Here is a 12,087-nt window from a genome sequence, read left to right as displayed (position 1 = left end):
TCCTCTCTGGCGAACAGAATATCACTTCTTTCAATGGTAACAATAAGAAAAAGACATCAACGTACGGTCTATAAAGATAATAATGTTGAATTTCATTACGCTTATGATAAGTGTCTATACTGTGGAGCTTTAACTTGCCACAAAAATCTATCAAACAACTCAAAATATTTCTCTTCTGAGAGTTAATTTCTTAAAAAGTTTATGCATAAATATCTAAAATATATTTTCTTTCATATAAATTCAATTCATCTAACTTAATTAATGCTTTTAGTGAATTAATTTAAATTATTACATAAAAATAAAAAACTTTAACTTTTAGCATTATTTGCATATGGCAGAATATTTTTAAAGGGCAGGGGTCTGTCTAGACATTTCGGGAAAGGTCCTTTTTTGTAAAATTGGGAAAAAATTACTCGTAATTGGTGAATATAAAATAAAGGTTAAGTCACATTTTTTCAACCAGGGTCCGCTTTTGTAAATTTGTGCAAATAGGGTCCATTACTGCAAAAAAACTTTTTCAAGGAGTTTTTAAATTGTAAAGACATACAAGATTATGCTCAACACTGTAAAATTATAATTAAAAAAATTAAATTTTAAAAAATAAACAGCAATTGCAGCTACTAAATTAGCGATGACAATAATATAAATATTAAGTATTTAGACATATAAATATTTGGTATTTAGCCTATACTGCTGGACGCTGAATATTCATTTCGGACGAATAAAGGAAGACAAAAAGACAGAAAAACAAAAAAACTGCCAAAGACAAAATGTAGTTCGTTTACATCTGTCTTCCCCCCCCCCCTTCCTGAGAAGGGCTTATTCGATTAACAAAACAATAATGAAGATAAACAAATTTGTGAAAGGTCCGATTAAAAGATAAATTATTTTGTGAAAGATCCGTTTTCAAGTTAAAATATTTTGTGAAGGGTCCGTTAACGTACCCAAATTTCTTCAGACAGACCCCTGATGGGTAGATCTTTACTCAAACAATAAGATATTTTTTTAAGCTATAAAACTGTCCAAAAGGTTTCTCGAATCGAGTTTCTCTTCTACCTCATAATTTTTAATTCTAATTTAAAAGAAGAAAAAAAACTCCGACACCAAGGAGGATAAATTACATTTCGAAGTGAGCATTTGCTTTATAAATAAGGAAAAAAATAATTTTAAAATATTTTCTGAGTGACAAAATTGAATTAAAAATATTGTCTAATAAACTGGAAGTTTGAAAGTTGAATTTTAAAAAAATTACACTCACAGTTCTGTTAGGTTATGGAGACCACTGAGAGAAGATTCCCCGATAGATGCGATGTCATTATTCTGTAAATCCCTAGAATGAAAAATTAAAAAGTCGTTAAAAACAAAAAACCAACAGTAGTATGAAAGAAATGAAAACAAACATTCGTAGAAGTTAACAAGGATAGAAACATACAAAATAAAATAAAGTTAGTTCCCAAAAGAAAATTTCTTATGGTCGATTTATATTTATTGAATAACCCAGATTTATTTACCCAGCATGAGAAGGGAATTTTTTTCCAGCAGTTACAAAATATGTTTAAAATATGTTAAATTAAAACTGATCTTGACAAACACTTCATATCTAACTAATTATAAAAATCTACTAATGATGGCGTAGCAGTTTTCCAGTGTTGTCGGTGGATTCTCATTGGCCGGAAAAATCACATGGCAGAATCCAGTTTTCCAACATTAAATTTCATATTTTTTTGGTTGTCATCAGCATAAAAATTAATAAGTCATAACGGCATTGTTTTTCTGTAAAATAATTCTGCAACCTAAATTTTATGGTATTTACCAGCAATATTTACTTTTCTCTATTATTATTACGTTTGTGATTTTGATTGTTTTGTAAATTTAAGAGTTTAAAGCGAAACGAGTTGTTTCTTTAAAGTAATTCCATATCTTAATTGCGCTATATTTAAAGATTAATTTATTTGAATTTGTGCTTAAACTTATTAACCGTTTCACAATTATTATATTTCGGTGCAAATTCTATTAATATGCTATTCCAAATTACCGTTGAAGAGTTAAAAGTAATTTAGAGCTTACAATGTGATGAATGCACAAACTCTATTAATATCAGCTTGTTTTTATAACGAAAATATTCAATTACGGTTCTGAACTCTCCAGATTTATCTCAGAGATACAACTATAATTTTATATGTTATTATAAAATTTTAACCCCCTACTATATTACATAAAGATATAAATGAACCATTATTTTTAAAAGTAGAATAAGTCCACTCGGAAACTAACATAGTTTGATATTAAGATTTAACTATAATTGCATTTTAAAGTTTGATCAAATTATAGCATTAAAAAATATCACCCAACCCAATTAACCTTTTAAAATGTTCTTAATTTCGATCAAATGCTAATCTTTAAATATCTTGATATTGGAATTTTTACTTCTAATTTTTCAAATGAAAAGTTAAAAAAAAAATTCTAACTTTAAAGACATTAATTAAAATAATTTTTATACACAAAATCCCTTCCAGTAAGTCAGTATTACTACTCCCGGGGGAAAAGAGAAAATTTTGACGAGGGGGCGGCGGACATATATTTATAGTCAAGTTCTCATCCCCCCTCCTCTTTTTTTGTAATTTTTAAACACATGAGCATATAAATATCCATATCCTTCCTTGGCTACGCCCCTGATAAGAAACGTGCTTCCAACTAAGCACATGGTGAAATGAAATTAACTTTTATAAGCACAATTCACAGCTAAAATATCCAAAATTAAGATTTTAAGAAATGTTGAGGCAAGAGAGAAAGCTCATTAGTGTATGAGGAACAAATTATTTATCCACGACCCATTTAAAATTTCAGATGTTCCTTTCACAACCCTCGAACAATAATGAAACAACAACATATAAAATAAAATATAATAGGCAGATATAAAAGGCTGCTTGACACCGGTTATCACCTATGTAATATGTCACGCCTCTGAATCTAGCAAGTCAACCCACCCAAGGACCGCATCTGTTGGAATCACGAAACAGCCCCTAGGCTTACTCGTTTTAAAAGTCTTACACGTTCTCATAGAAATTTATTGAAAATCTTTTAGCTTCTCAGTCGCTCCATTTTTTATTATTATTTCTGTTTCACAACTTTTCCCTAAAAAAAAAAATGTGGGTGGAAAAAATATGAATGGACCATTTGCCGCCACTAGTCTGTTTTAAAATATCATATATTCACAAGAATTGAAAAATTGACAAAATAAAAAGTTTATTGTGGCACAAACCTCTAGAAAAGGAATGCATTGTCCGGAAAAAGACATAAAAAAGTACAGATTTAATAACTATAAGCAAAATTATCTTCCGGTAAAAAAATCATCCAACAAAACTTTTTTGGAAAATATTCATGCAAAAAAGGAAAGTAAAAAAAAAAAAAAAAAACTATGTAATTGTAGCAAATCTTCCTCCCTAGCATTTAACGTCCTCAGACGTCATAATTAACGTTTAAAAATCAATAACTTTTCATAAATGTCCTACAGCCAAATATGTGTTTGCTAAAAATATTTGCTCGTATAATAAAAATAATAAGATTTTATCGTTATTGGATGCTCTTTCTAGAAACGTCGACACGTGCACCCCTCTCCTTGTAGTAATCGTAAAACGTGTGCACGAAACTAAGTATGCAAAAAACTAAATAATCATATTTATTAAATTGTTGTATCTGTTGTTGCTAAAAACGGAATAACACTTTCATTTACAAATAAAAAGTATGCAAAACATGAATTCATATATCATACTAAATCCGGTGTTCTGCCTAAGTGTTTTTAGAAGGGCGACCTGCCCTTAGATCCCTATAAATGCGACCGCCCTATTGGCCCTTATTGTAAAAATAAACCGTCATTCCTTAAAAACATAGCCTTTTTATTTATATCACATTTTTAATAAAAAATAATTAACTGTTTTAATAATAATGACACAAAAAAATTTTCTATGTTTACAGGTATAATCTGATTACTATTACAAAGTTACTTTGTTAGGAATATTCTCCACTGGTAAAATTTCTTACGTTTATCTTTCTTTCAAAGTAGTTTACTAATAAATTTTTTTAAGTGATTTTAAATATTTATTTAAATCTTTTATGCTGTTTATCAAAAAATTGTATTTTCAGATTACGTTTTTGAAAAAAAAATGTATGCATAGATATTGTCTGTTAGGATGCCTTTATTATTTACAAACTGCGAATTTCTCGGATTTAGACAATGAGTAAACATTACTTTTTGAAATATACACATAAAATAGTATATGATAGTAACTTAAAAATTGTTGAGGATCAAATTCAGTTATTAAATGACATTTTGATCAATTTTTAAGGTGTTAAGTGAATGGCCCTTAAAGACGTAGAAACTTGAAAGTGACGTGACGTAGTTGGACAGCAAAGGGTACAAATAATATTACAACCATACACAATATGGGCACAAAAATATTATTTTATGACAATAGACCTACATTCAGCAATTCCAAGTCTAGTCGAACACGAACTAACAATGGGATGATAATCCACGGTTTGGCTGAAAGCTGAAGAACAACTTTTTGTATGCATTACTGCAGTACTATGCAAAATTTGTATGAATTATTATAGCATTTTGGAAGGAATATCATAATAAACATAGCTTTTATTTGCCATAAAAAATTACGTCCTATAAAATTGATATGATGACCCATTATCCTGGCTTTTCTTTTACAGGCTAAGTTATTTTATAACTTTCGGCCACAAAGCGAATAATCCATGGATAAATGTGAATTGACTGTACTTTATTGCTGAATCAAATTTCAGTTATTATTTGAAGTAGAAAATAAAATTCCAAAATGTAATTATTTTTAATTTTGTGCCGCTATTTTTAAGCCACTACTTTTAAAGTAATGGAGCATCTGTTCACACAAATAATGAGAAAAAAATGGATGAACTATTTTATGGTATCACCAGTTACAAATAAAAAACGTTTCATTTTTTAAAAAAAAGCTATCTTCAGAAATCTACAAAAAGTTCGTCGAGCCAGAATAAAAAGAAATTTCCTTTCAAAAAGCAGCATAATATGCGATAGAAAGAAACTTACCGCCACGCTTCTTTCTACCTTTCTTTTAATTTCATAACGATTTCATTTTTAAATCAATGTTATCCAAAATTTTATAAATAACAAAAAAAAGTATGTTTGCTTTAGAAAGTGTCTAAATTTTACAGAAACAGAAAAACCGAAATTTATTCATCATATGTAGAATCGCCCTTTTTATAAAAAAATAAAATAAAATTAACAATCAAAAATCAAAGAACGGAATATAGTGCAAATGGTAGGGCTAGTCGAAAAAATAAATAATCTTTTCTTTAATCGACTAAAAAAGAAATTAATCATTTAGTCCAAAAAACAACAAATACAGAAGAAAACATAATAATAACACATTAAGTTGTAGCACGAGAAACTTTATTTATAGCAAAATCCTAAATTTCATGACGGTAAAAATTTACCGCTATAGATACATATTCACTTAAATCTATATTTTGACAAATTAAAAAATAAACATACATACTACAAAATTTAGGTTTCAAATTCAAAAATGGAAAGTAGCAACAAAAAATTACCTCTATAACATGGAAGTTTTATCAGCATTAATTCTTTTTCAAGTTTCTACAGAGTTAAGTTGAAAATTGAAAAACATGCGCATGCGGTAACGAAAACTAAAAATTTCATATAGATTCCTAACTTAAACACGAAAAGTTGTGTCATACTTGTGCTTTAAAATTTCTTTTTTTTGAAATTACAAAAAGCAAAAAGAAGAAAAAAGAAATTGTTCCGGAAGAACGAAATTTCTTTTAATCTGACAATTATTTATTTTTAATTATTTTACTTTTTTGATAAACATGCTTCGACCTTTGTGATAAGTACAACCTGGATTTGAGTGACCTAAAAAATTTTCTTAAAAATGGCAAAAAACGCTTTTACACTATCATAAAATATTCTTAAAATAAAAAACATCTTTGATAATATTGTTCAGAGTTTCAATATAAAAATAATTAATGTAGTTTTTGAGCTGTGTGGATTCGTCAAGGATCGGATTGTGGATTCAGTCAAAAGCGTATTTTTAAAAAACTGACATAATTTAGAATTATTCTATTTCCTAGAGAAATTGTAATGCATTAAATTGTAAAGCTCAGTTAAAATGTGTGCAAGCTGTAAGAATGAGGCAGTACTTATAAAAATACCCTATGCCTCCCCTCCCCCAAAAAAAGATACCCCGAAACCTCAAAAAATGCCTCAAAGAACAAAAGAACCCAAAAATGCAAATGTCATCAAAACCTGTGCTTTAGTGATAATAAATCTATCGCCTTAAAATTTTAAACCTCTTCTTTACATTACATAAAACTCGTTTCATTTAAACCAGGGGTTTCCAACTTACATGAGGCCGGGAGCCACAATTAAAAACATCAGTCAAATGGCGGGCCGCAACTTTGCCAAAATTTTATATAGGACTCTCATGTTTAAACGAACATTAAATATTACTGTCAGATTTGTATCAAGTTGTTCAAAACAAAAGTATTGAATTACAAATAATAATAAATATTTTCTTGAATAAATACTTTCTAGGATGCAAAACCTGAGAAAAAAATTTTTTTGCGCCGTTGGTATGTTAAATTTCACAGAAACGAAGAAATTAGTGTTTTTTTTTTAATGAAAGAAAAGTATTTTAAACCCATATAGATTTTTTTAAAAGAATTGTCCGCAAAAAAATGAAAACTTATACTTTAGTTCGCGGGCCACAAAAAAAGGCTTCGTGGGCCAGGTGCCGCCCGCCAGTTGGTAACCACTGATTTAAACCAACCACTGCAATACTTTTATATCGACATAACTCCCTTCCACTCTGTGATGGAAGAAGAGAGATTTTTGGGCTTTATCCAGAAAAATCAATGTAAGGAAGGAGAAGTGAGTCACCGTTTAGAAAGTTATAAATAATGGGGGGAGGAATAAGTAGAGAAGGGTGCTCTACAAATCGTCGTCTGCAACAACACACAGTCAGCTGTAAAAATCCAGTCATAATAGATCATGGATTTTGTATGAGAAGAGAGGTCGGTGGTCAATGAACCATGCACAACAACATCAGGAGCTGGAATCTATCCAGCCTTTAATGAGGAAATATATCCATCAACTATTCAATTAAAATTAAATTTTCCGAACATTAATAGTTAAGGAAAGGCTAACGACCCCAGCTAGTTATACTAAACAACCGAGAAAATCAAGACTCTTGAATGAAGTTTTAAGCACCTTTAAATTCGAAAAACAATAATGCTTCATAAAATGCTGAAAACAGTAAAAAGAGATGTTGATCAAAGTAGTGAATAAAAGGGGGGGGGAAACATAGATACAGCTTTATAACTTGACAATCAATTAATTGCACTCTTAAAGCGAAGAAACAGAATAGAAAGAAAGAAAAAAGATTTATATTTCAAATTTAATTTAAAATAGTTGACCGAAACTTAAAATAAACATATGAAAAAGATGGACTCGTAACACTTCTACAACTATCGTCCAATTTATTTGAATTTCAAAAACTTGGACCAGAGACTTGTTTTAAAATCAAAATTAAAGTGTCTTTTATCAATCGTATAAGCAAATATAGACGGCTTCTTTCTATCATAAACGAAAAGTTCGAAATCAATGATGTCAAAAATAATCGTTAGTCAGGAAATTTCGTATAATATTTCATACAATTTAGGCATTAAACTCATGTGCGTTACAAATGGAATGATAATTTCTTTACAAGCTAACTAAAAAAGATACTTGCCTAAAAAAGAAACCATACCTTAAGAGCATCAGGAAACTACAAAAAGTTATTAAATTAAGCAAACTATCACGCAGTAAAAACTATTCTAATTTCTAAACCATGTGCACTAATTCATTTATTCAAATTCAATGATCTTAGATTACCTTCACTTTTCACGTATAGTATTTATATTAAAATTTTTAAAAAAAAAAAAACTTTTTTTTTTGGTCGATATTTTACGGATAAAATTTTGCTATCCTTCAAATTCATCATACTAGCTGTTATTTAGTGAAATACTACTAATTAATTTTCATATTTTAAAAGTTACAGATAATTTCTGTCAATGCATCGCAATTATTATCTTTGCCAAAATGCCTAATCTCTCAGTATATATTGGCAGCATCCTTTCTAAGCGTTTTCAGAAGGGCGGCCCGCCCTGCTTGACCTTTAATCCCGATAAATGCGCCCTCTTTGCCCTTTTTCGTAAAAATAAGCCGCCATACCTCCCTTAAAGCCACACATTCCTATTCCATTTTTAAAAAATTAATTCCATGTTTAAATAATAATTACACACAGGTAAAATTATCTGATTTTATAGGTTTGATTATTAAAATATTTACTTAGTTCGGATGATTCGCAACCCGTTAAATTTCTATAAGAATCTATTTTTGAGGGTGGTATTAGCAAAATTTATAAGGATTTTAAATTTTAATTAATTTTTAAATAAATACCTTTTTTAAAAAACAAAGGGAACCTTTATATGTTCATTTTCAGTTTGAGTCATCGAAAAAAGGCTTTCAAGTTGTTTATTAGCCTTTTTTTTAGATTATATATTTTTTTAAGAAAATTATGCACAGAGATTGTTTATTAGCAAGCCTTTAATTATTTTTATAAACTACAAATTTTTCTCCGATTTTAATAGTGAGAGATAATTATTTTTAGAAATATATATATATAAAAAATAGTATAAGACAGGGGTCGGCAACCTTTTGAAATGAAAGAGCCAAAAGTTACAATTTTACAAAATTTCCCGCTTTTAAAGAGCCACTGAAAATTTTTGATTNGTATAAGAGGATCATTTAAAAATTTTTAAAGTTCATTACTACATATTCAATTCATTATTAATTATTCATTATTACATATCACACAGTTTAATAAATTTTAACTGTGGATGGTGATTGCCCTCCTTTAAAAAAAAAAATTCCTAGGGAGAACTCTGGCATTAAACATGCATGCATTTATGATTTGGCAAAAATAGAATTTCATTCATTAAAATTAAGAATTCACCCCCCCCCCAAAAAATAATTATAATGCATACATTTTTTACTTACTACAGCTGAAGATTGCAAAAGTAGGAATTAAAACAGCACAGATAGATATTTACGCAACACTGAAGATGAATATCTTTATTTTTTTAATGCATTTACATTTGTTAAATTGTAAACTACACATAAAGGAATTTAGTTGTTTCACAATAATTTTTTTTTTCTTTCGAAATCTCAGGAGCTATTGAATCAATGAACTAGTGAAATTATAACACCCGACTCAGTAAGGTTTCCAATATTCCCATTTAGCATTGCAGTTTTAAACATTTTTAAATAAGTTTATGTTTAAAAGATTTGAATTACTTGAAAAATTATTTTTTTAAGCTGTCATGAAAAAAATTAATTTTAATTGCATACTTCAAAAATCAGTATTTCATTAATTTAACTCAGCTATTTCATCTAAATAGCATTTTAATTATTATTTTAAAATTAAAAGTAATACAGATCTTAAGAAAATAATAACACTGGTTTATTATTACATGCTTAATATAGATGTAATTACTGTCATCACATTATTACCAATAAAGCAAAATTGCAGAAATTCTACAGAAACCATGGAATGGCATTAAAAAAATGACCAATGACCAGTGCTTTTCTAAAAAAACTATGTAACTGAATTCTTTTAGATAATTTCTAAATTAAAAAAAAAAAAAATGAATTGAAATTATTTTTTCCCTTCTCACTACACACAACCACTTACATATTCAAGAAAAATAGTTCATAAACCATGATAAAAATTGAAACACGAGGAAAAATGTAAAAAATTATGCTTAGCCAATAAAAAGATATAAATATATTTAAAAGAAAGGCTTTAAAAAAATTACTAAAATGACACATTCTATGTTAATTGTACACACTCTTTCTTTGTCAGGCATGTTCTTTCTTTTTCTGGGGATATTTCCGTATCCTGATCTGTCGCGCCAACTACAATCGCCAAGGTGCCTAATAGGTTTAAACTTGCAAATTTTTTAAAAAAAATTACGTGTAAGTTTGCCTGGGGGTGGTTACGAGTTACACCTTTCGACTTAGTCCCTTTCTGTGAAGTTCCCAAGACTTGGCGATTTTTCTTCCTCAGATCACGATACGGAAATCTTCCCTACTGATTTTCAGAAAGTTCCTTACAAAATTTTTATTTATATACTGTGATTATTTGTCAAGAACTAATAATAACTTTCATTTATTTAACATGTGAAATGTATATGGAAACTTTTACATTGACCACTAATAAAAAATTCTTAAAAAAAACTGCTGATTGTTTCCAACATTAGATATGTAAATATTAAATTATTCATAGCATGATTCAGTGTTAATACTATTTTAATATATCTAGAGAATTTGAACGTGAAACACATAGACTTAAAGGCCCAATACTCAAAATCATTATCAAAAGTACTTTTGTTTGAATACACAGAGGTAGTATTAAACAGCATTAAAACATAAATAACATTTAGGACATGCAATGTTAAATCATCATTTGCTTATATGTAACAGTTTTACGTATATCAACACTCTTTTTTAGTGTATTTCTCCACGTTTGACACACAACGTCCAAGCAGTTTCCTGACAGAAGTCTTACATTCCACTTTTTGCCTAGATATTAGTGAGTGGACAGATTTTATAACCGTCATTGAACAGCCAAACCAAACACATGAACATATGACTACCAGAGTCCAACTACGAAGACAAGGAGAGTCCTTGATCAAGTATCAGGTAAAATTTGCCTCGTTATTAATAACTATTGTTCCTTAACCTTAACATCCTTTATTTATTTAGCTATCATGATATGTGTGTGGTAACAGTCATACAAGCGAAAGTTTAAAAACACTACACGTAATGCTAAAAAAAATGAAGTATTGTTTAATACATAATTTTGAAAAGAACAACTTAAATTACAATAATAAAATGTAAAAAAACCTATCAAGCTTTGAAACACCACACGTGATAATTCAAAGGTACAAATAGATCTTTTACTTATGAAATTAATATACTCATAAATAACTCTGCCAAACGCATCGACACATTTGTTCTTACAATTCAGAGGGGTGTAAAAAAATGTATCTATTATCAACATCAAACAACCAGACTCATATAATATACACAAACGCTGATCGAGGAAATATTTTTATAATTACTAGAAAAGAAATAATAATCTGCTTTTCTTAAGTTAATTTTTTTCACATACCAGAATAAAAGAAAAAGAGAGAGAGATTGGTTTAAATATTTTTTTCCTACTAATAGATCAGCGATTTAAGTTATCGCGCTGTCGTGTTTCGTATTTTCACAGTTTTATATCAAATATCGTACATTTTAAAAGTCACTATTATGATTCATGTTAAAGTCACTTAAAAATAATACATCAGAATTTGTATTCAAATGATTATAAAATCAAACACCGAGATTCATATTCACGCAATGACAAAACCAGACATTGAGATTCATATTCTCACAATTAAATGGATAAATAATATCTCACATCAATATTTTTATTAAAGTGTTGCTAATATTCTGTGAATAAAAATTTCCTTTACACACTTTTTTCTTAAAATACCTAAAACAAGTTGTGGCACAGAACACTTTTAGATCTCTATTTTTAGCTTTTATTTTTACCAAACTCATCATGTTAAGCTTTATTAAAATTTAAATTCTTGAAAAAATCCATAACTTTCAGGCGTATTTTGTCAGAATGATGTAGCGGCGAAGGAAGACCAGTTACATGGGTTAATCAAAGCACGCAGAAAGTTTTACAGTTGAGATTGTGTTCACAGAAAGTTTCTTATTTATCTAACTCTGCAATCAACTTTATAGTAATAGTGATATTGGTTTCATAGAAGTTGGTTTGCTACAAAAAATGGTACCGAATATTCAAATATTAGCTTTGATGCAATAGGTTTTTTAATGCACTTCCAGATCGGATAAGTATCCATGCATGAAATCAAGGTCTGCAGTTGAACATTGGGGAAGCAGAGAGCACATAA

At 28.8% G+C, this 12,087-nt stretch overlaps 1 protein-coding gene across 1 annotated transcript in view; it reads right to left on the bottom strand.

Annotated features, from left to right (window-relative positions):
• LOC107437740 (leucine-rich repeats and immunoglobulin-like domains protein 2) overlaps nt 1-12,087 on the bottom strand; it is a 59,565-nt gene that overhangs the window by 46,254 nt on the left and 1,224 nt on the right. The window contains exon 2 of the mRNA XM_016049837.4: nt 1,259-1,330. Coding sequence (XP_015905323.1) covers nt 1,259-1,330 — 72 coding nt within the window. The remainder of the gene's footprint in view (nt 1-1,258; nt 1,331-12,087) is intronic.

This window comes from Parasteatoda tepidariorum, chromosome 3 (genome assembly GCF_043381705.1).
Source record: "Parasteatoda tepidariorum isolate YZ-2023 chromosome 3, CAS_Ptep_4.0, whole genome shotgun sequence".
NCBI lineage: Eukaryota > Metazoa > Arthropoda > Arachnida > Araneae > Theridiidae > Parasteatoda > Parasteatoda tepidariorum.
This window is presented reverse-complemented; position numbering and strand designations above follow the sequence as displayed.